At 41.2% G+C, this 25300-nt stretch overlaps 2 protein-coding genes and 1 long non-coding RNA gene across 4 annotated transcripts in view; 1 reads left to right on the top strand and 2 right to left on the bottom strand.

The window, feature by feature from the left end:
- Positions 1-15650, bottom strand: part of tesk1b (testis associated actin remodelling kinase 1b) — a 37317-nt gene extending 21667 nt beyond the window's left edge. The window contains exons 1-2 of one of the 2 annotated variants that reach the window (XM_034105674.1): positions 15561-15650; positions 6069-6142 (exon numbers count right to left, since the gene is read on the bottom strand). The gene's annotated coding sequence lies outside the window, so the exon portion shown is untranslated. Of the gene's footprint in view, positions 1-74; positions 360-6068; positions 6143-15560 lie in introns of those variants that run through there. The other variant, XM_034105672.1, reaches the window with a different exon arrangement.
- faah2b (fatty acid amide hydrolase 2b) lies at positions 15611-24807 on the top strand. The gene is made up of 11 exons (XM_034105675.2): positions 15611-15893; positions 18058-18140; positions 18599-18735; positions 18870-19079; positions 19801-19920; positions 20004-20139; positions 20684-20801; positions 20883-21002; positions 22855-22966; positions 23040-23225; positions 23888-24807. Exons 1-11 carry the CDS (start codon positions 15705-15707, stop codon positions 24061-24063), a joined length of 1587 nt encoding a protein of 528 aa, XP_033961566.1. The 5' UTR covers positions 15611-15704; the 3' UTR covers positions 24064-24807.
- Positions 18961-20686, bottom strand: LOC139435721 (uncharacterized). Its single transcript, XR_011644934.1, has 3 exons — positions 20599-20686; positions 19760-19917; positions 18961-19051 (listed from the first exon to the last, which is right to left on the bottom strand). It is a non-coding gene; the product is annotated as an uncharacterized lncRNA (long non-coding RNA).
- Positions 24808-25300: the final 493 nt, after the last annotated feature.

The following is a 25300-nucleotide window of genomic DNA, read 5'->3' as shown; positions in this document are numbered from 1 at the left end:
ATTCACAGTCAAACCGAAAAAACGCTGACGCACACCATGCACCGACGCGTGTTCGCCCGCAGAGGAGGACTCACCTGGCCTTCTTCTAGGGACATAACCTCCACATGTGTCCTCTGATGAAACCCAGAGTCCGGATCGTCCTGTTACCGGAGATCTTGTTTTACTAATTCATCATCTTTGTGCGCAGGCTTCAAGCACGCGGGCTCCGGTGGTTTCGTTTTACGTGCCCGCGCTGCCTGCCTCGCTGTGGGCTCGGTTGCATGAAGGAAGAAGGGGAGCGGTGACTTTTGCTGTGCTTTATTGGAGGCGGCAAGAAGGGGGCGGGACCAACACGTGATCACAGCAAAAAATGCACCTGGGGGGCGTTGGAACCGGGCCCCCTTTTTACTTGATTATCATGGTTGTGCATCATTGCTGTCAACATTCTATTTAACTAGAAAAGATTCAATAATAATAACAATAATAATACTTAGAATTGTAGTAATAATAATAAAAACTGGATTCATTATGCTGAAGTTATATATTTGCTTGTTAAAATATGTATTTGTGTCTAGCTTCTTTAGCGGTCTAGGGGCCCTGATGCAACAATTAGCAGTCGGACCCCTTTGTAGAGACCACCATCTTAATCCTGTGTCACGTGTTTCCTCCAAGCTCCAATTAAAAAGTGCAGGCAGAGGACACAATATAAAACACAACTTCATTTATTTGGGAATATTTAGCAAGTAGGCTAAGCACAATAAGTACATTATTAATTATTTCAACTGATGTGACAGAGGCCAGGGCCTGCTTCAATTAATACTGTGCTTAATTAGAGCAAATTAAGACATTTTTATTCAAGCAAAACTCTATAAAATGACTGCCCAACAAGGGGTGAGGTGCTCATCACTGGAAGTATACTTACAAGAAGGAAGAATTTGCACGATACATTTCTGATTTGAAGAGAAATGCATATTGAGCCAGTGAGAGAGCCAGGACAACACTTTATTTCTGCTATAAAGTAACATGCGGTGAATCTTGTGATACCCAGGGGAACACTTCGACCAAAAACAGTTTTTCAGATTGTTTTCAAATGCTAAATATTAGATTTATTTGAGAAATATTAAAACTTAATGAGCATAGAGAATTATGCAACCTGTGAAGGGGATCCAAAGAAGCATGTGTTACTGTTAAGGGTTGGAAACCAGATGTCTGATGTCTTGCAAATACACCTTAGACTTTAAACTAGTATTCATTAAACTCATTTGAAGACTGAGACTAAAAAGGCAATAAAAGTCTCCGTAGAAACGTTGCAGTTCAAATACTGTCTGCCCTATGTGAGACATCTAAGACGTTATTAAATAAGAGCATAACAAATAATTGGCAAGTACAGTTGGGATGTGTCGCAATTATTCCTAACTGGCCTGAATGATAACAAATCTACTACATATTTTATATATCGGTTCAAAGGAGGCTTCTTTAAGGGCTTTTATTTTATGTTTTGTAGCTGCTGCATAAAGCCCTTTTCAAAACCGAGGCTGCAACGTGCTTCACACAAAGATGGAACATTCGTCAAATGGAGAACATTATGTAACGAGAGACAAAAACAGGCCCAGAATAAAATAGGTACTACCTAATTCTAGTGATACAGAGATGTTTGTGTAAGGAGAGATTTAAAAGAGGACTCAGGCGAGGATATTAACGCTCTGCAGTTGATTGTGAACGTTGCACGGGGAACCCAAAATGTGCCTCGAAGCCAAAGAGCCATGAAAAAGTGTGTTATACAGCGAGAAGTCATCTCACACCTCACCGCCACATACTCAGAGAGATGACACACCGTTAACACATTGGGCTGGAGGTGTGTGATGAGGTCCTCTGTACAGATCTGCAGTCTCTGCATTATGTATCAATCTGTGTATGGGCTCTGAAGCCAGAGGGAAAACACTAAAGTCACACCATTGTTGCTGATAATAATGTGTACTATTTATTATTTATTGTACCGATCACTTATTCATCACACAGATTGTTATATCTGTCCAAGTTGGGCTTCATGTGTACAGGGATTATGTGCAAGCATTCATGCATGTGTGTGTGTGTGTGTGTGTGTGTGTGTGTGTGTGTGTGTGTGTGTGTGTGTGTGTGTGTGTGTGTGTGTGTGTGTGTGTGTGTGTGTGTGTGTGTGTGTGTGTGTGTGTGTGTGTGTGTGTGTGTGTGTGTGTGTGTGTGTGTGTGCGTGCGTGCGTGCGTGCGTGCGTGCGTGCGTGCGTGTGGGTGTGTGTGTGTGTGTGTGTGTGTGTGTGTGTGTGTGTGTGTGTGTGTGTGTGTGTGTGTGTGTGTGTGTGTGTGTGTGTGTGTGTGTGTGCGTGTGTGCGTGTGTGTGTGGGTGTGTGACAGGAGATTATGTTGACTCCTGCTGACCTTTAAGACGAGGCTCAGGGTTAATTTATCACCCAGAGAGGCTGTATAGTCCCGGGCAGAGATTCTTCTCTCATGACTTTCTATTGTCTTTCATTGACCGGCCGCTCAAATAACTAAACTTTGTGTGTGAAGAGCAAACAACGAGACAATCCCTACACTAACTTTACGGCAAATGCTGAACAATGGCTCGTTGATAATCCCCTTATGTAATGTGAAAATGTTAAGCCTCAGCTGTACTCTGTGCTAAATGGTAAACAGCATTTGTTTATTCATATGTCGGTTTTTCCAGTCTTTGCGTGTTTGTACATATACATGTCAGCATCCACGCTCGTACAGTTCAGTTACTATGCTCCAAATATCTGGAACCAACTCCCAGAAACCTGCAGGTCCGCTGCAACTCTGACTACTTTTAAATCCAGGCTGAAGACTTTTCTTTTTGTCGCTGCTTTTAATTGAACTATTCACATCTTAAACTGCACTGTGACTTTTATCCATGTGTTTTTTCTTTTAATGTTTATTTTATTATCTTTTCTTTTTAATGACTGATTTTAAATGCCATTTTCTTAATGTCTTTCGTTTTTTGTAAAGCACTTTGAATTGCCTTGTGTTGAAAGGTGCTAGATAAATAAACTTGCCTTGCCTTGCCTTACAGTGGCAGAAGCTGACATTCAAGGCTCCGAAATAGATTCACACACAGATGGTAAAGTATCTTGCCCAAGAAAAACATGGGGATCGAACCGCCACCTTTCAATTGGTGGCTTTACCTTCTGAGCCACGTTCCGCAAGTGCCAAGAAGTACATGTTAGCATGCCAGCACGTTAAACTAAGATGATGCACATTTTAGTTTCTTTTTCTGATATTTTGTAAACTACACGTGTTACAGGACAAATTCTGTTAAGTCAGGGCTCGGTGTGTAGTACTACACAGAAAGAACGCGTCACTCCCTTTCCAGTGCCCCTCAGGGGATTTTTTGGGCGGAAGAAATAAATAAAGTGTGTGTAAATCCCTTTGTAGCTCCACGATGTGCAACATCTGATAAAGTGCCTCATGTGATCTCCTTTGAGGCAGACGTGGGTTTAATACTTCAGACCTCTGCAGACCTCATCTCTGGCTCCATGCTGGCTTCTCATTTTGTCAAAAGTTCCTCTGGGGGGAAAGACAACATCTCTGCTGCATCAATTTAGATTCTTTTAAAAATGTTTCTTGAGTGCAATGATGTTTTAGAAGTGGAATGCACAATCCTGAATGAAGCCCATAAGGTCGCTGAAAGCCTGTCTCCATCTTGATTAGACTTACTGATAGGTTGTCAATAAATCAAAGAAAACCAAAGACCCTCAAAGAAACCAATTCACCTTATTGTAATACCTGAATCAATATCGGGTCTTCTACTAACAGACGGGACTCAGTATTTATCTAAGAGAGTATATCTAGGAAAACAGCAGCGTCAAAATCCTCAATCTCTTATAATTTATTTTGTCTCCCAATTCTAGCAACACCAGGCTAAAAACCAACGAGTCCATCTTTCTTTTGGTCTCACGAGGGACCAAACCAATGTATTTTAATGAGGCTGGCTTTCGTTCAGATCCCCTGCTGAAAAGTTTGAACAACACCCGGCAGGAAGTGGATCAATAACACGCTCCTGCTCGGATCCCCTTATTATAGTTCATTATGTCCAAAAGTGATCCACAACCTTTTAGGAACATCGATTAAAAGAGAACTTTCCATTAAATAACTTCCGCTTGCAGAAACAAGTCTCTCTCACTTTTGATTTTGATTTATTTTCCATGCAAAAAGACGCTTGCATGTCTAGAAAATGTATAAGAATACATGCTCCACAGCCCCAGATCTGAACAGCGCTCCAGTCGGGACCCATGCTGGATGTACAGTGTTCACAATAAATAAAACATCATCCTCCTGCATCTGAATGTCCAATTTCCACCTATACATCCATGTCTGGACAGTAAAATCTATATCCTGGGGGTCCCATCTGAGGGTCCCGATGGCGGCCCTTCGTTACGCCTCATCTGTGGAAGCTAACGATCACACTCTCCCCCCCGACCGGCCCATACATGCAGCCGGGTGGGGGGCCAGGGGCCTTTATAATTGGTTTTCAGGGGACACCAGCTGTTTCATGTGCCAGCACGCCTGTCCCCAAAGGAGGAGCAGAGGGGTGAGGAGGGGGAGGGAGAGGAGGCGCCACATGGCCCCCCCCCCCCCCCCCCCATCTCTTTCCCCTCCTCCCAGGCTGGATGAAAGACTTCTGCTGAGTGGACAAATAGACAAGTGGAGGAGCTGCTGCATAAAATGCGGTATCTAAAAACGAAAATAATGTGTATTCATGTTATTTGTTGTAAGTCAAATGTCAGTTTAAAAAAAAAGAAAAAAATGTAATGCAGTATTATTTTTCATCATGTTTTGTTCCATTTTTATTTTTATAACATGTTTATAAAGCTTTGAGAAGGAAGGTGAGGCTGATGAGTGAAAGGAACAAATTAAATATGTGTGTGTTATGTTTTGAGATAAACAAATATTTAAAAAAAGCAATGAAATATATATTTAAAAATAATCTCCTTGTTAACATCATTTTTTTCTATTCATTTCATTTTGAGTTTTCTGTTTAGATTTTATATTAATTTAAAGGCCACTTGCATTACCTATAAATTACCTTAAAAAATAAGTATAAATTGTGACTTTAAGGGTAATTCCAGGAAGTTAAACCTGCTTCTTCCACCCTGCAAATAAGAGTCTGGGTAAAAGACTGAACACTTGTGATTTTAAGTAATTGAAGAGCTCCCAAACGACCACAAAGACAGTCTGCTCTCCAACCTCCAGGGACGGCTGCATTGGTCTCTAGGCGCTGGAAAGTGAATCAGAGTGAAGTGCTTCATCCACAGGGTGCCAGTAAAGTAAATGACCGTCCAATAAGAGATGACTGGAACCAGAGGGGAGACTGTCTGTTACCTCATTAGGAAAATTAACCCGATATGCAATTGACTGAGAGTGTAAAATGATCCGACTTCAGACAGTTGTTCTCCACAATGTGAAAGACACAATCATGATCTATAGGTAGAAGGTATGTGGCATTTATCCCGTGACAACAAAGACAGGAAAGAAGATGGAAATCGATACTAAAGAGCCCAAAGCCATCCTCTGTTGTTCAGCGACCCCGTATCATTTTACCCTGAAGGCCCTTGCATTCACGGGCTTTACGGTTCCCTTAAAGCCCGCCAGAGCACAAGCTAAAGACCCCACTTCATCTCAAAATAATGGGCAGTTATGAGCAGCTATACATTTACGTTATGCACTTTCCCCAGACGGCAGCATTTGTCCACACAGAAGTACAAACACTGGGAAATTGTGTGTTTTCCCCGCTCTTCCCTCTTGTCTCTACATGCCCGGTGGTTTCTGAGCCTCAGGTTTCACCTCACAGGTAAGGAATGATCTGTTTTCTGCACTCAGTTAAGTCCCTGATATGTTTATGTGATGTTTTTGGACTGGGCAGGAGTATTTCTCTTTTAATTCTGTGACAATCACGTCACTTTGTCAACAGATAGTGCTGTGTATTGCCTCTCAGCGACGTGGTAATAGCTTAAACTGGTTGTAGGTCAACGCCTGTGAGCAAAAGGTTGCAGAAAAACAGTCACTTCCGTTAACAGATTTGAAAGAGAACTCACCTCGTTCTGCTGAAAACTTCCTGCCTTTGAGCTTCATCTCGAAAACTCAAAACGGGCCGTGAAATTAGGTCCCTCTGAAAAAAGGGAATCAATAAATAACTCAGCAGGGTGTTGCTGCCATTCTGAGGACATTATTGATTTTACATTTCTTTCACTCACACAGAAGGGCATTAATATGCAGTGTTCAACATATATGATGAATGCACTCACGCCCTTTCATCAGGTTACACACTTCAGGCTAATGGAGATGCTTTTTAAACATAACTTGAAGACACAGGAGCTACTATTTCACTTAAATATGTCATAAAGTTACTGTTTAAAATAAATCAGATCACATAATGATCATTTTACTTGGCATATAGGGTTAAGATGCTATAATAGATGTAGTTGTAATCTTAAAGTCCCATGTCACGGCCATTTCTACTGATCATAATTCCATTGTTGAGGTCTACTACATTTATATTATTATATATACCACGAAACCCAGCCTGAACACACACACACACACCCGCAGCCTGGCTGGGAGTTTGTGTGTGTGCTCAGGCTGAGTTCCGCGGTGTCCCGCTGCCTCGCCGACCCCACACCAGTGAGCCGGCTCACAGTGTCCCGCTCCTGGCAGCAGTGAGCCTCGCAAACGTCCCGCCAAGTGTGAGGAAGTCCGCGGATTGGTCCAAACGGCTCCGCGGACGTAACGTAACTGCACCAATCTGCAGAGCCGTTACGTTATGTCACTATACCCGAAATACGTCACTATACCCAAGAAGTAAACATATGGAAAAAGAGAAATCTCCAACGAGGCGTTCTGGGGCAGCACAGACAGGTCTTTTCTGTGTTAGAGTTTTACTCGGTGTACTTTGAGGGTTTGTGACTCTGCAGACCGTTTACATGCAGAAAAAGCTACATAACACACAAGGGGACGGGTGATAACCAGAAAAGCATGACATGGGACCTTTAACATGAATACACCAAAAATAATCAAATGCAATTTAGGGTGATACAAGTACCATAAGTGACATTTACTTAAATAAAAGTATCAATACAAACGGGTACAAATACTGCATTACATCAGCAAAAGTATCAGCAAAATATAATACATATAAAATGATTGCTACCAAAGCGTATATGTGGAAGGACTTGCTGTTTTTAACTACATTATATAAATATACTGTTGATTCATTTAATGTGTAATATATAATCGTTTGGTATTTGTAAAATCTTAATCTGCAATGTGATAGCTGCCAGAATAATGTTTGAGAGTAATAAGTATAAACTAGTTATGGTAGGCCTACTGCTTTTTTAAAGATCTAGGTCTTATATTGATATTACAGATACATTGCAAATACAAATATACTAAAAGTCAAGGACATTCACTGACAACATGTTATCCATTTAGATTGAAAAGGAGTCTTTCAAATGGTGAGATAATGATGTGTGATGGTGCAGTGTCACACAGCAGCAGCAGACAGTATGGATCCTCCACTAACCCACTGACCTGCATTGCAGAGGAGGCACATTTCTGCTACGTGATCTGTTTGTTAATACATGATGAAAACAGGTGAATTGGAGGCCATGCTGCCCCCTAGTGTTCACGCACAGGAACTTCAATGAAGCCTATTTGGTCAGTGTACAAATAAAATATAGTCTCTTCTGATATGAAATAAAGTCAGAATAATGTTCAGAATTTTTTTGTGTTATAATCATGATGGCTCTTTTAACCAAACTGTATTATTATTATACAATATTGATATATTCTCTAATATCACTAATGAATACCTGTAGCCAACTTTATGGTTGAATTTAACAATCTTTACAATCATGAATCACATTTATGCGTAACAAGTGACAGGAACATTATTTGCTATTATTTCCAGACTGGATGAATTAAAGGATATACAAATAATTCATTTGAATATCAGGAGTCTATTGCCCAAAATTGATTTACTTCGGATATGGGTTGTTCTACATAAACCTAAAATCATCACACTCTCTGAAACGTGGCTTAGTAGTAACATTTCCGATAGTGAACTACAAATCACAAATTATTTGCTTTACAGATCTGATAGATGCAGCAGGGGTGGAGGTGTGGCTATGTATGTCTCCTCTGACCTTGTGACTGAACTAATTGCTACTTCTATAGAGCCTCTACATTTTGAATGCATTTTTCTTAAAATAATTTTTCATGAAAATAAATGCTTAACTATTGGTAGCATCTATAGGCCACCTTAAATCGAACTACTATACAGAATCTCTCACATCGGACTTTAAGAATCCCAAGCAATTTTGGACTAAAATTAAATCTATTTTAAATAAATCAGGTAAACATTCTATTAATAAAATAAGAACTGCTGATACAATAATTCATGTCGAATAGGAGTCAGATCCATTGCCCAAATATTTAATCAGCATTTCGCTAATGTATGTTCCACACTACTATCTGACTCCTATTTGACGACAGGTATTTCTAATAGTAATTCATACTGCAACAGTTCTTTTTCTTTTAAGAAGATTCTACCACACGAAGTTCATAATGCTATCACTGAATTAAAAGTGGATGGCAGTGCAGGACTCGATGGTATAGAAAACAGGTTCATAAAATTGGCGTCACATATTCTCATGTACCCACTTGCTGATTTGTTCAACCTGTCTTTGTCCACCTGTGAGTTGCCGACTATTTGGAAATGTGCACGCATCACTCCACTGCATAAAGGTGGTGATTTACTTGATACAAATAATTATAGACCAATCTCTATAATCTGCTCTATTTCCAAAGTTTTGGAGAAAATAATTTATAATCAACTGTCACATTATCTCAATACTTATAATATTTTATCTCCGGTTCAATCTGGTTTCAGGCCTAATCACTCCACAACAACTGCCCTACTTAAATGTACGAATGACTTGTACTCTGCTGCAGATGATGGGGAACTCACAGGTGCCATTTTTATTGACTTGACAAAAGCCTTTGATTTTGTTGATCAATATCTGCTCTTGGATAAACTTCACGGCATTGGCCTTTCTAATAATACAGTGTTATGGTTTAACTCGTACCTTCACAGTAGAAAGCAATGTGTGGTTGTTAATGGAAACAGTCTGACCTGTTGATCCAACAAAAGGGTGTACCCCAAGGATCAACTCTGGGCCTACTTCTGTTCTCTATTTACATAAATGATTTATCTTCTTGTCTCATTAATTGTTGTACTCACCTTTATGCTGATGACACTGTCATATATACATCCAAATCAGATTTTTCACAAATTCAGATCTCTCTTCAATCGGATTTTAATATCTTACAGGACTGGCTATCACACAATAAACTACTGTTAACAAAACACAATCTTATACCATGGTCTTTGGTACCAGGCAGAAGCTCAAATCCAAACCTAATGTAGTAATAACATGTAAGGATGGCACTTCTCTGCATAAAGTTGATAGCTTTAAATATCTTGATGTATGGCTAGACTCTGAACTTTCATTTAAACTACATATAAAGCATGTAATACAAAAAGTCAATTACGGAATCTGTGTTTTACACCGCTCTCACAATTGTTTTACGCTCAGTGTCCGAAAGAGAATTGCTTCTCAACTTATTCCTCCGATTATGGACTATTGTGATGTTGTCTACCAAAATGCACATAAATCAGATCTTGCTCCACTCAACATAGCCTACAACAGACTATGCAGATTTGTTCTTGGTTGTCCTTTTCGTACACATCACTGCACACTGTAGAACCAACTTAAATGGCCTTCTTTAAGAAGACACACATTGCCTTCAGCTGATATTTAAATGCATTTATCTTAACTATCCCCCTTATTTAAAGCAGTATTTCGTACCCTACTTGTCAAATCATCAAGTTAGACATTCTGTTCAGATTTATTTCTCTGTCCCCTATATATATAATATATATATATTAACTACAGATCAGTAACAGCCTTCATCATATTATTGTTTTATTTAATTCAATTAGTGTATCAACAGGGCACACAGTGTCATAGAGTAGAAGAATAAAGTTGCACAAAATGAAATACTCAAGTATAGTACAAGTACCTTAAAGTAGAGGCTTTGTTTGATAAGAAGATATTGGAACTAATCTGAATAGGCCAAATAAATACTAACTAAAGCTGTCAAATAAATGCAGTGGAGTACAAAGTACAATATTTGCCTCCGATAAGTAGGAATATAAGGATTTTATAAAAAGAAGTACCTCAAAGTCGTACTATGTTTCAACCACTGATTTATACCATCAGAAAGGAGACATAAAACAGAGCTGATAAATGATTACATAAATGTTAATTTTCTTTATCTAGTCAGACATGTTTTAGGGTGGGTTTGAGTTTGGGGGATATTAAACAATGTAGTAGTTATATAGTAAAGGCGGCGCCAGGATTTTTTTGCTGCAGTAGCTTAGCAGTTGCTATATGACAGCACGGCGTTGCTAGTTAATTTTCAAAATAAATAAACAAACAATACCAGTGGACCAAGCACAAGCCTGTTCATATTGTAGCATTCACCGCTATTCAAGATCACAGATCTCGAGCCTTCAATGTCCAAAACCTTCTCTTTATTTTCTGGTATTGACGGCCACAGCCACGCCTTACAGAACCAATCAATAGTATAACACTCATTATGACTTTTCCCCACACTCGAACACAACTCCTACCGTACTCCCTCCACACACACACACACACACACACACACACACACACACACACACACACACACACACACACACACACACACACACACACACACACACACACACACACACACACACACACACACACACACACACACACACACACACACACACACACACACACACACACACACACACACACACACACACACACACACACACACACACACACACACACACACACACACACACACACACACACACACACACACACACACACACACACTACTACGAAGCTGGTTCAACCTAACCTGGATATGTTTGAGTTAGCCGGTTGGCCTAATCCAAAACATACGCGCTCTCGCTAAACTGTACTACGACGCTGGTTATCAAGTGGATCGCTCAAGCCAGCCGTTTCCTATCTAGTTAGGTGCGCGTTCACATGAAAGGGGTGGTATCTGGAGCATTCGACCAATCACAAACATGGAGAAGCGTACTGACAGCGCAGCGTCATACTTCCTGAATGAAAAGTGAACTTTAATACTAGTCAAAAATGAAGAAGTTAAACTTTAAACATCCATGACTTAAACACTTTATCCAGGATCAAAGCCACATAGCTGCACCTGCAAGGTGAATACAGCTGGCAAAAGAAAAAGTGTTTGAATGCGTACATTAACAGGTTTATGATATCACTGCCCCGTCTAAAACACGATCTGACTTCAATTACATTTGTCTCGAGTGTTTCGTCAACTTATGTGTTGCTTAAAATAATACTTCTGCATACAGTCTGTGACGCTGTGAGTGCTGCACGGCCAGATACGGCTCAGCTGACTCAGATCAGGAGATATATGATACATTATGAAGTGATATGCCGCGGACTGTACTTAATGTAGCCTACTCTGATCCGGTTACTTATGTTGTGGCCGATATTTCAGTAAGCTTTCTTAACGCTAATGTTATAATAGTCAGATTGCTCTGAAGATGGAGGAGATATTCTATTCATGTTCACGTTCACACAGTCGGTGATTTTCGCCGGCCGTCTTTCCTGCAACGGCAGCTTTTCTGTATTTCCTTTCTCCTGTAATATGACTTGATCGCTTTAAACTCCGCACACTGAGCTCTGATTGGTCAGCAGGCGGTGCTTTCACTGAGTTGAGCTCTTAGCCTGCAACCTAATCTGGTCCCGACCAGGTTAGCTGTTTAGCATATATTACCATGGAGATCTAGCCTGCTAAAAAGAGAACCAGTTTCGGATGACCGGAAAGCCGGAGTTTTCCCTGAATTTAGCCGGCTAAGCGAAAATCCTGCTTCGCAGTATACCCCCCTGGAAGGGGCGGTCTCTCCCTAACTCCCACCAACAACATTGCCTAAATAACTTTACAAATGTACTAAAACTGTGCACATCTGATAACTGAAATAACTATAACTTGGACACGCTACGATATTATCATTAATATTATTTACATTAAAAACATTCCTTTGACACTTATAACTACGGTGGCCCTGAAGTGCAAGACACCACAGCATTTCAGAAAACACCACAGCATTTCACAAAACGCTACAGCTTATATAACATTACTTCGCAAGGTAAGCACAACCAAAATAAGTTTGTAAAAGCAGAATTTGAACACTGTTTCTGTGCTCCTACAATATGTTTGTATAATACCATTACACACTGAGCCTACAAGTACACAATAGCAATCGTTCACTGTTTCAACTGGCATGCTGTGGCATTTAACCTCATCATCTCACACACACATGCACACGCGCACGCACGCACGCACGCGCGCGCACACACACACACACACACACACACACACACACACACACACACACACACACACACACACACACACACACAGCAGTGGTGAGGATCTCAGCCTGCCGTCACTGACATTCAACCAGAAAACATCAGCCGTTAGCTGTTAGCACACAGAGCTCACAGCTCCTCATATCTGTTCAGAAACTGGACAAAAGTGAAACAAGTACAAACCACAGACTGTCTATGTCATGGCGAATACAGTCGCTGGTTTATGTATGTCTGTAGGCCGTTGTTATGAGTGTGAGCATATACAACGTTAGCTTAGCCTGGTCGACCCGATCTTCATTCATAAAACAAGCGTTTTAAAAGGGTTTTTGCCTGCCGTCTGTCTGCAGACTTGTCAAGCATTAATTCATGGTTTTTACTAACCGGTATCAGTATGTTGTTACTTCGGCATCATTTAGAAACGTGTATTACAATTTAATCACAGTAAAATATGTTCATTTTGTTGTAGTTGTAGCTCCCGAGCCAGCGCGTCTTGTTTGAATGATGCCAGTAAACACAGCTGGCAGCCGCGGTCAAACTCGAGCGACTAGAGCGATGGGAGCGAACAACGACCCCTGATAGATCTCGCGAGAATGTGTATAGATACATTTTCATAACAAAACAATGGGGTTGCTAAGCCGTTGCTAGGCCAATTGTTGGAGTTGCTATAGCAACTCCAAGCTACCCCCTGGCGTCGCCCCTGAACGTGGTGAGTGATTCGTGTCTGTGTTTATTTATTTTATTCACATGCAGAAACATATTGTTCTATAGTTTTAAGCCTTACTAATCATGGTTTAATATCATATGGGCTCGTTAATTATAGAGGCTGTCACGCCATTGCAAACAGCTGTTGCACTCAGTGTTTGTGGACCCCATTGCAGACAAAAGCACATTTTGTTATGGTGAGTTAGCTGTTGCACGATTTGGTTCTAAATAGTGATGTTACTTATTGCGCCGAGGCTTCGGAGCGTGTGTCGAGTAATCCCCGAAGCTTTGTGTGAAGCATGTTGCTGCCACTCGCCTTCCGTGGAAAATGCAGCTATTTAAACCCGTATTTATCGTGTAAAATGTCGCTGTTTAGGCATGACTTTATCGAACTGATCTGTACACAGGACTGATGTGCGATCTCTATTTTTCAAAAAGATTATACATTATCATTTCTATTCAATTTTACTTGGAGCATGGTTTGCTAAAATAAACAAACATATTTATGATGAAATATTGGCGATTGAGGGTTGCAACTTTGAGAGCAAAATGAAGAGATCTATGGATACATCTCAACACCCAGATGAAACAGAACTGTAAACAGATTTACTTTTTCTTTATGGATATTTTACAAATCACTCCCCTTTTAAACTGTATTCTTGTTTTACTGTCATATAGTATTTTATTTTTAGTGAGTGAGTTACTCAGATGAGTACCAGGAGACAGCGGTTGGTACTCTGGTACAGTTGTGGTGAAGGCATCTGACGTAGGCCTACTTGAACCGAAATGACTACATGCATAGCAGAAGATGGCATCTTTTTACATGAATATTCCAGCCATGAGCTGCAAAATGAGCGCCTTACCCCACTGTACAGGCGAGTTGGGTACTTTTTTAAATATACCTGGGCAGGCTCTGTTTTGCCGAGGTCCTCTGGCACTTGCGGGCCGCCGAGGGGTGGCGGTGTTTGGGGCAACGAAGACGGCTGCGGGTGCTCTGCCTCAGTGGGGGAGGCGGGCAAAGCCGGCGAGTCGGGCGGGAGGACGTTAGTGTCCACGACAGTGGCCGCGGCTAACGTAATGTCCGCATGATCTGAACTGTTATTACCTGCAGTAGATGCAGTGTTACTGCTGGCGATAAGAGCTGGTTGTTTTAACCATTTTCTGATGTCCATCATTGACTATATTCTTCTTAATATTCTTATTATTACTACAATTATTATTATTGTTATTATATATGTAATATTTTTTACTTTAGATTATTTATTTTTTCACTTCTTTTTTTTTCACTTTTAATTTTTCAAATGAGGGTGCATAAAGACTCAACTGAGGGTGCAATGCACCCTTATGCACCCCGTAGAACTGGGCCTGTCCCCAAGTGACACACACTGAACAGTCTGGTGGGTCCAGGTCCAGGTCATGTGATGTTATGTTCCCATAACAACACGTCCAAGATGTCCATGTGCCAGGCTAACAAGTGTGACAGAACGAGCTAAAGGTAAAATTCAAGCCATTTAAGAATTACTGTCACGATCTGTCTGTGTTGTGTTTTGTCTTGTCTTTTTCTGTCTTTGGTTTCCTGTTTTATTTTGAAAAGTGTTCACCTTCTGTCTTGCCTGTTGCTTTCTGTCTGTTTTCCCTCCCTGATTACCCGATTGTGTTCACCTGGTGCCCTTGTGTTTTCTCCTCCCTCCTCACCTGTCTCTTGTTTGTTTGATTAGTCCTGTGTGCATTTAGGTTCTGTGTTTTATGTTAGTCTTTGTGAGTTCCTTGTTGTAGTTTGACGTTGTTCACGGGGAAGAGTTCTGTTTGGTTTCATTTAGCCTTGGAATAAAGGTGTTTTTTCTGAGAAATCTGCCTGCTTCGCTCATCCCTGAAAATTACAATGCTTACATAACATGTCCTTTATTACATTTAACCTGTTGTGGAAACATTTCTTGATCAAATTGATATGAAACACGAGACAAACATCGGGACTTTAACCCTAAACTTTCACAGTAAACCCGGAGTGACATATGCACAATTAGAAATATGATTATGATCTTCTGATTCAATTATATTTAGTTAATATATTATTTATTATTTAATTCAAAGAATGTTCAAACTAATTTAAACCAAAACAAATCATCCTCATTAATGAAGTTATATAACAGTTATTTTACCATTAAAGCCGAATGTGACATAGGCTATGTCACTAGGGGGGGGGGGGGTTACTTGTCAGAAATGTGTTCTAGGTGGTCTATTTAGTCTAAATTATGTTCCCCTTAATTTCCCCAAAAGTAGAAATGGGTCCGGGTTCTTATGGGTTAAGTAGGCAAAAGCACCACTTCCGGTTGTACCCTGACTAACCTGTGGTAGCTTGACTCAGCAGGTTTATATTTATCGTCCAGCGGCAGTGTGACAGGAGGAGATCCGAGCTGAGTGTCACCGAGCCGGCGTGACGACCACGGCCGAACAACCGCTGACTCTCCGTCCTCCCCCCGCGGTGCAAACATGGCACTGAGACGGCTGGAAAAGGCCCAGGTGTGGCTTTTCAAGGCGGTCATGGGGCTGCTCTTCATGCTGTTCCGACTCCTGTCGCCCCGGAGCACCTCCATGCCCGGGAAGAAGCTGCCGCCCGTCAGCGACCCTCTGCTGCTCGCCTCCGCCACGCAGCTCGCCAAGAAGATCCGGAGGAAAGAGGTGTGTTCCCGGGGTCAAACTGCGGGACAACCGCTGCTGGAAACACGAGATTTAGCGTGTTTAATAGACCAATATTTTTTTCTTATTTATATATTTTAGGTTAATGTGATTTTAGATGATCAAACTGTTCATAAGCAGTTGGATGATAGTCTCAACATCTGGCTTGGCAGCATAGCTATTTACAATTAATACAAAATACGTTTTTCAGCCAAAGCTTTCTAAACTCGTGTGCAATGTCAAGGGATCTTTGTCCTACCTATGTGCTTTTTTATTTCCTTTATTATGATGCTATCACACCTGTGGAATAACAACACCTGCATTTTACAGGGATGCAAACTTGTCACCTTTATTCCACAGGTGTGATAGCATCATAATAAAGGAAATAAAAAAGCACATAGGTAGGACAAAGGGACCCGGAGTAATCTGCGGCCGCGAGCTGTTATGTGCCATCATACACGCATGGTGTTCTTTTTTTATATATTATAATGAAGCGCGAGCTATGTGCTCGAGTCGTCCTGCCTGTCGGCTCTGCTGCTCCGCGATGAGGGTCTAGCTTCAGCAGCTGCATTACCTACGGGTGCGTTCGTTAATATTAACTGTGCGGTCCGGAGTCACTGTGGCACAGACTGGACCGCTGGTGAACAGCTGTTAGAACGGGCCGTTCAGGTGTTCAGAGCAGAGCTCCCTGTCGGAGCGCAGAGCGTGATGTGCACTGAGAAGTTTTTCTGTCGCAATATTATTTAAGGAATCGTTGAGCTAGCTAGCTAACTAGCATACATTATCACTATCTGCTAATGTTAGCTTTAGCCTTCGTTTTCTAATAGTTTTTTTCATAGGCTATAAAGAGGTGGTATAAGTATAGATATTGAGTAATAGAAGCACTCAGATCTTGTACTAGAGTAAAAGTAGAAGTACTCAGGTCTTGTACTTGAGTAAAAGTAGAAGTACTTGAGTAAAAGTAGAAGCACACAGATCTTGTAGGCTACTTGAGTAAAAGTAGAAGTACTCAGATCTTGTACTTGAGTAAAAGTAGAAGTACTCAGATCTTGTACTTGAGTAAAAGTAGAAGTACTCAGATCTTGTACTTGAGTAAAAGGAGAAGTACCAGAGTGTAGGAATACTCTGTTACAGTAAAAGTCCTGCATTCAAAATGTTCCTCAATTAAAAGTAGAAAAGTATTCTCATCAAAATATAGTGAAAGTAGCGACAGTAAAAGTAGTCACTGTGCAGATTGGTCCATTTCAGAATAATATATATGATATGTTTTATAATGATTGATCATGAAAGTGTTCTCAAAGCTGGTAAAGGTGCAGCTAGTTTGAATGACTTTGTAGACTGCAGGGTAGCTGGTGGATTTACTCCAGGTGGAACTAAAGTCTGATTTAACACTGGAAATACATTTTCAAAATGCTCAATAGCCAAAATGATAAACTGACTGCTACACAATTAAAATAAATGCTTTTATATATTTCTATTAGATGTGACTCTTTAATGTTTCTGTTATTACTAACTGCTGCTTTAGTTGTTCTGATGGCTAACATCCTGTTATTCCTCATTTTAAAGCCGATATTCTGTGGGGTCGGGGGATCGGATCCTTGTCACCTTTTTCATACCTGATGAGTTTGCATCCCTGCTCTTTATATAGCCTACATATTATAAAAGGGACACACACATTGCTTTACAATGTCATTAAAGCCTGTTATATAGCATGCGATATGAAGTATATCTTTGCCGTATCAGACAGGTATGGGTGTGGTATTGTGTGCATTACAGTGTTAGGCAAATTGTAGTATAAGTGCATTACAAAAAGCTTCACAAATTGTGTTATCATTGTATTTGATGGCAGTATTTCCTGCAGTTTGCTTTTATGCAAATGTGATGCTTTTTTAGAATATATAATTGGTCCTATACATTTAAAGAAATGCACTAGTTTAATCTTGTGAAATGTGCACGAGTAATAGGTGAACTGATGACATAACTTGCACAATAACGTCTAATGGAATCACTGCAGCCATACTACATATCCACACCTCGCTCTTTGGATGCAGGTGAACCTGTTTCTTATTTGATCTGGAGGAATACAATGGAGATTTGGCCCATTTCTGGCAGTTTGTTTTGTTTTCCTGTTTTGAAACGTGTGGACGCTTTCCTTCTGTTTCTGCAGGTGTCCAGTGTGGAGGTGGTGCGGGCTTACATCGACAGGATCCAGGAAGTCAACCCTTTTGTGAACGCTGTAATCAAAGACAGGCAAGATAGAACTATTCTTCTTTATCTGGTACTTTAATCTTGTATGTTCTATGTGCGTCTAGAGAAGCAAAGAGTAACCAATTCATTGATTGACAGAAAAAAAATCGGATAAAAGTTTTAATCATATTTTTAGACAAATATTAGCTGGTTCTCAAATGTGACGGTTCAAAGAAACATTGTAAGTAAAAAAGGCTTTTTTTCACCCTTTTTCTGAACATTACAAAAGACCATTAAGTAGTTATAGAGAGATGAACCATAAGATACATTTATAATAGAATTGGGCTTCTATATTGTGCCATTTTATCAATATGTACTAACTTGTGGGTTTTTGCAGCTAAATTATTATACTTTTTTTTATTCTGCAATTTTCTTTATACTTCTGTACAATATGTACTTGTGCTATCATTTTTTTGATGATCCTAAATTAAACAGATTTGGGTCATTCATTCTGCGTCCAGGTTTGATGCTGCCCTCCTGGAGGCGAGCCAGGTGGACAAGCTGATCGAGGAGGAGACAGGGGGGGAGGAGGTGCTGGAGGACCGGCTGCCTCTACTGGGAGTCCCCCTCTCTGTCAAGGAGTCCTTCGCCCTGCAGGGTAACCTCCAGAACGCTCCTGATCACATACATCAATAACAAGAAGCTTTGATAGTTGGAGCACACCGTGAAACATACCCTTTGGTTTTGATTTAACGCTGCAGCTCAGCACTTTCCCACCTGTCCGTCCTGCAGGCATGCCCTTTACCACCGGTCTGGTCTCCAGGAGAGGAGTGGTGGCCACTGTGGACGCTCCTCCTGTGGCCCTGCTGAAGAGAGCGGGGGCCATCCCACTGGGCGTCACCAACACCCCCGAGCTGTGCATGTGGTCCGAGACCCACAACCATCTGAGCGGCATCACCAACAACCCGTACGACCTGGAGAGGATCGTGGGAGGAAGCTCAGGTAGCAACTGCTGCTTGAACTTTTAACTGAGGGGGAGTTTTACAAAGGACCTCTCTTTTAGGCAAATGTTTTTCAAGTCAAGAAGCATTCATATAAGAACGGATATCTTTCTGTGTGTCTTCATGGGTAGCTCCGGTGTCCCCTGATAATCACATGACACTACATTGCATCCACTAACACAGAGGCTCTGACCTAGGCCAACAACAGTACACAATTGCTCAAAGCCATCAAGTCTAAAAACAGATAATGATCGGAGAATATTCACGAACGAATCATGTGTGACAAACATTTGGGTCAGGAGAAAATATTAGTGTAAATGAAACTGTTGGAGCAAGGACTCGGAACACAAGGAAACCCTGGAGAGCTCAAACGGATGTCAGACACTGAGGATTTATCAAAGTTACAGCTGGACGAAGACATTTGCTGAATCAACAAATTGATTCTGAGAGAGTTGTATCTCGATGCCTGAACGCTGACAATGGTGGTAGAGTGATATATTTCCTCAACAATAAGTTTAAGATAGTGGTAAACACATACAAATATTTCATTCACCATGTCTCATTTTAAATGTACCCAGAAGTAAAACAATGACATTTTCTACATCTTCAAAAATGTCATAAAGTGGAAGTGAAAATGTACCTAGTGGAATTTTCGACAGTTGATTAAGCAGATCCACTCACTTATCTCTCCTCTCTCTCCGTCCCCCTTCCTCCCCTCTCAGGTGGGGAGGGCAGTATTCTGGGAGCAGCAGGGGCCGTCATCGGCGTGGGATCCGACATCGGCGGCAGCATCCGTATGCCGTGTTTCTTCAATGGGATATTTGGCCATAAAACCACTCCTGGTGAGAGAACACCGGATGTCAATTGAACCATAATGCAAAAAACAGTGCATGTACATATTGGACACTGTGATGTGTTTCTGCAGGTGTCGTGTCCCCGGACAACCAGTACCCCCCCCCCACTGGCAGACAATCAGAGTACGTCAGCAGCGGACCCATGTGCCGCTACGCTGAAGACCTGCTGCCCATGCTCAAGATCATGGCGGGCCCCAAAGCTCACATGTAAGAGCTCACAGTCTTATCCAACTCGCATTCAAAGCAGGTGTTATCTAACGGCTTGTATAATCCCATTCTGAGCCGCCGCACATCCACGTAGGACTGCCTTATGAAGCGGTTCTCCTGGGAAAGTGGGTCACAAAATGTTTTCCAAAGAGTAAAAAGCAGGGGAACATTATGTCCCAAAACACCAGACAGAAAGATAAGTAACTAAGTATGACCGGAAGAAAAAACATAATACATCCGTGAACCTTGGAAAAAGTGTCTCCAAGAGCACACTGACAGACAAAGCAGTCATATCAATACAATTCATCTCTGTTACGAGTATCCATCACAACCGGTCTTCCTCGGGTATATGTGAGTGTGCAGATATGCCATTTAGAAGTGTAAATAATGCTGTATTCCTTTACACCCTCATCCCTGAAGTGAACGCACAGAGCTCGAGCCACAATCCAAAGTGCTTACCAGGGCCAACAGCTGACGGCGTGTAAATCTTTGAGCTGTAACGGCTAATGTTTAATCTACAATACTTCTTTACATGTGTGCTCAGGTTGTCCTTAAACACGAAGGTGGAGCTCAAGAAGCTTCGGTTCTTCACCATCCCTCATGATGGCGGCTCTCCGATGACATTCCCCATCAGCAAAGACCTCCTGGAGATTCAGAGGAAGGTGCGTCAGATGTGTGCTGGAGAAACGGCGCTTATCGGGAGTTGTTTTTAGATTTAAAGGTCGTCATGTGATGTTCCCCAGGTGGTGCAGCGTCTGGAGGCCGACCTCGGAGTGGAGGTGCAGGAAGTGAATTTCCCTGAGCTCCGCTACAGCTTCCAGATCTGGAACACGTACATGGGTCTTCCTGACGAGAAGGGCAAGGTGGGTGGAGCAGAGCAGAGTGCCCGCTGCATGCCTGTCCAGAACAGTGTGTCTTAGGGAGAACATTTCATATGAGTCTGAGTCACAGCACCTGTTGTGGTCTGCTGTCAGGAAAGGGATCACTAGTGCGTTTAGCTGCCAGGGCACAGCACAACACACACACACACGCACACGCACACACACACACACACACACACACTTCTGCAGGGTCCTTCGTTAGTCTGATAAGTCATTATCATCCTGGTCTGACATATCTTACTATTTATTTAAATAATTGTATTTGACAGTTTAAAAGGATAAACTCTTTTCTTTCTCTTTTTTCTGCATTTCTCTGAAAGCTTTAGTTTGTGACTTAAAAACATTGGTTAGCTTTCAAATTCATTTCACTGATAAAGAAAATAAATGAATTATTATTATATTATTTAAAGAGTAAACCATTCGCCCTGATGTGTGGCGAAGCGGCTCAACCGTTAGAACAGAACAGCAGAACATTACTGAACGCAGGGTTGAGGGTTACTTTGTAAATGCAATTAGTTCCTGAATACTGAATACATGGCTCTGAAAGTAATCCGAATACAGTTACGTGTTCAGATTACATTTAGAATACTTTTGGAATACTTTCTTTTCCATAACCGATGGGTATGTTTTGGTGCACAGGAGACACTCATTTGACTGTTTTAATGGCTTATCAAGAACTCACACAACATCTTGGTGAAATAGTCCTTCAGTCCTGTCTTAAACCTTTCCTTAGAATATGTTATAAATTGTAAGGTGTCCTTGGGTGCTTTGAAAGGCGTCCCTAAATAGAATAAATTATTATTGTAATTCATTATTCTTATCTGAAACGATGTAATAACTTTAAAAACGTGTTCTAGTCACTTGCCCCATGCATTCAGCAGCAGCAGGCCATTCACTTTGATTTGATCTGTTATGAAATGTCACCATTTCAACATCAAAGGAGTGCTACATAAACGTTATCTTGCACATTTTATCGAACCATCTCCATTTCTAACTTTCAATATATTTTAAACGGGGCCTCACAGACACGCTGCATGTCTGTCTGTATGTCTGTCTGTCTGCCTGTCTGTATGTCTGTCTGTCTGTGTGTCTGTCTGTCTGTCTGTCTGTCTGCCTGTCTGTCTGTCTGTGTGTCTGTCTGTCTGTCTGTGTGTCTGTGTGTCTGTCTGTCTGTCTGTCTGTCTGCATGTCTGTCTGTCTGTGTGTCTGTCTGTGTGTGTCTGTCTGTGTGTCTGTCTGTGTGTGTGTCTGTCTGTCTGTCTGTCTGTCTGTCTCTCTGCCTGCCTGCATGCCTGCATGCCTGCCTGCCTGCCTGTCTGCATGTCTGTCTGCATGTCTGCCTGCTTGTCTGTCTGCATGTCTGTCTGTTTACGAAAGTATCTATAATCAGATTACTAGTTTTCAAATATAACGCGAGCTGAATACAGTTACTTGATTTTTGTATTCTGATTACGTAACACCGTTACATGTATTCCGTTACAACCCAACCCTGTGTGTACGCTAGTATCAACAGGCCACTACATGTGGAAGAGGGGTATTGCTGCAGTAAAGAAAAACCCTGTGAGATTAAACAGATTATAGTGACACAATCACTTCTTCATTCTGCTTTACTTTGTCTCTCTTTTTTTAACTCAAAGCAATATTTCAGTGCGGTGCGGTTCGATACTTTAAGACTAATAAGTAACTTATATTATAGAGGAGATATTATGCTCATTTTCAGGTTCATATTAGTATTTTGTGACATTTACATGCTTTAAGTACAAAAGGGCTTTAGTTTTCTCATCCCGCCTGCTCGATGTAATTAGTACTTAGTGTGTGTTTTTCCCTGCCTCAGCCTCCTCAGGCCTTTTCAGAGCTGATGGGGGAACCAGGACGTCCCATATGGCCTCTGTGGGAGCTGCTGAAATGGATGGTGGGGAAATCAGAGCATACCATGGCTGCTATCGGTAAGAGGGACAAAAACATTGATTATTATCATTTATTTTGTCTGGTATTAATCTGCATTAATCCCGTTTTTAGGCCTGGCCCTGATTGAGATGACGCACCCCAAACCGTCGCCCTTCATCCTCCAGCAGAAGGAGAAGCTGCAGAAGAAGGTAGACGAGCTGCTGGGCACTGACGGGGTCTTCCTGTACCCCACGCACCCCAGGGTGGCCCCCAAACACCACCACCCTCTCTTCAGACCCTTCGACTTCGCCTACACAGGTCAGTCCTCGTCATACTTTTGACATTACTGCCTCGAGTTTTAGTATCAAGTCATTTTAGAAAAACATTTGTTTCAATAAAAAGGCTTACTTTTCTCCAATCGGCAATGACATTAGTTTTGACAACATTTAAATTCCCTGCTAATTTACTGTGTTGACTCGAACAAGGCTTCCCTGATTATAAGGCCATTTTTTAAAAAAGATGTTCCTGCAGATTAATAATAAGAAATGACACAAAAGCCCAACATAATAGAATTGTTGGGAACTCCATTGGGACATCGTCAACATCTCTACAATTCAGACTATTATAATAAAGGCTTCTAAATCCATCAGAAAGCTTGACAAACACAAAACGTCATATGTGGGTTCCAGGATAACTGCCGTCCTCCTGTAAAGTGTGCTGCTATGGACGGTCCTGCACTAATGTACATTTCTCAGTGACTGTTTTGTATATATTGATTGTTGTGCTTGTATTTATGTCTTTATGTGTGACTATGTATAAACGTGTCTGATTGTGTATATATTTGTATTTTGTATTCGGGATTGTGGGAAATGGTATTTCGATCTCTCTGTCTACACACAAACTGAAAGATTGACAATAAGTTGACTTTGAAGTTGTGAAAGAAAAACATTAAACATTTTCTCCCCCTCCTCTGCCTGCAGCTATAATCAACATCCTGGGTCTGCCGGTCACTCAGTGCCCCCTGGGTCTGAACGAGGAGGGTCTTCCCCTGGGGCTGCAGGTGGTCGCTGGGAAGCTGCAGGACCACCTGACCCTCGAGGTGGCTGTCTTCCTAGAGAAAACGTTCGGAGGCTGGAGGGACCCTGGGGCCAAATAAAACCACACACACACACAACCAAATCTCCAGACTGAAGATTGTGGGACTTATCTGCCTGGCTGCTTGCTGTAGTTCACAAAGGGGTACAATCAGATCACTGGATGTTGAAGTGACGAGATTTTTTGCACTACTGAGTTGTACCAATAAATGTCAGTCATTCTTTTATAATTTGCTCAGTTCAAATCATGAGCACAAGCTTTAAAAAAAGATAGATTTTCACGTGTGTGTGTGTGTTCATATCAACAGCTCTGTGCTGTTGGTGAATGGGTCTCCAATATGTTTAACAACAATGCAGTGTAGATACCTACCTCTTATAGAACATGGACAGTTCATTTTTCCACGTTTTTGTGTGTGTCTGTACAGTTACACATACAAAGCGAACATTCTTAACTTAATTCTACATTTTGGATCGATAGAAAACAACCTTTCTTAGGAGGTGAGATTATGACCAGGAATACTTCAATTGCAAAAAAACAGCATTGAGTTTGTCACCGTTATAATTGTCTATACATTAGAGTTGTCATGACGGTTTCCATCATCGTCATGGAAAAGTGATAATAGACTATTTGACCACAGCCATGCTCTCACACTTGTGCAGATGTAGAGATAAATAAAACCACTAAGTATGGTGACAAAATGTTAGTTGTGTGGTAATGTGAATGTCACATAATAATTGTGCCTGGTTTATGCTGCATCTAATTTGTTTCTTTTAATAAAAAACGGAATATTTGTTCTTATTTATAACTTCAGCAAAATATTTGTGGTTCTTTTAACTCACTCAAAACTAATGAAATTCCCAACTGCTATTTTTCACCGCTTGCTAAACAGTAAAGAACACGTTTCTTAACTTAAATGAATAAGCTGTCTTTTCGGGACACTTACTTATTCACTTATTCTTGGCTGAGAGTTACATGAGAAAACTTGATGTGTGTACAAATAGTCCTACATTCAGCAGAGGATTAACATAGTTTAGCAGCTAAGACTGTAACTAAGGGTAACAGTTAGCACTGGACTCGGTCCAAATGTAGCACCACCTACCTGCACTTCTAATGGCTCACTCATTTACAGCTTATATCTTGCTTGCTTAATCTTTACAAGAACTGAAGTGGGATAAACGTCAGGTTGAGGTTTCACCCGGGGCTCTGAAATTCCTTCCAGCCACACCTGGTATAACAAATACTGGAATACCAATTTAAAGGGGTCCCATTATGCACATTTTCAGATTTGTATTTAGCTA

Source organism: Pseudochaenichthys georgianus, chromosome 18, assembly GCF_902827115.2.
Source record: "Pseudochaenichthys georgianus chromosome 18, fPseGeo1.2, whole genome shotgun sequence".
Taxonomy (NCBI): Eukaryota; Metazoa; Chordata; class Actinopteri; order Perciformes; family Channichthyidae; genus Pseudochaenichthys; species Pseudochaenichthys georgianus.
This window is presented reverse-complemented; position numbering and strand designations above follow the sequence as displayed.

Bases quoted from the DNA above. Each gene is read 5' to 3' on its own strand.
- faah2b (XM_034105675.2), top strand. From the start codon at position 15,705: ATGGCACTGAGACGGCTGGAAAAGGCCCAGGTGTGGCTTTTCAAGGCG. The intron at 20,140-20,683 runs GTAAGAGCTCAC...ATGTGTGCTCAG, and splicing joins GCGGGCCCCAAAGCTCACAT to GTTGTCCTTAAACACGAAGG. The intron at 20,802-20,882 runs GTGCGTCAGATG...GATGTTCCCCAG, and splicing joins TCCTGGAGATTCAGAGGAAG to GTGGTGCAGCGTCTGGAGGC.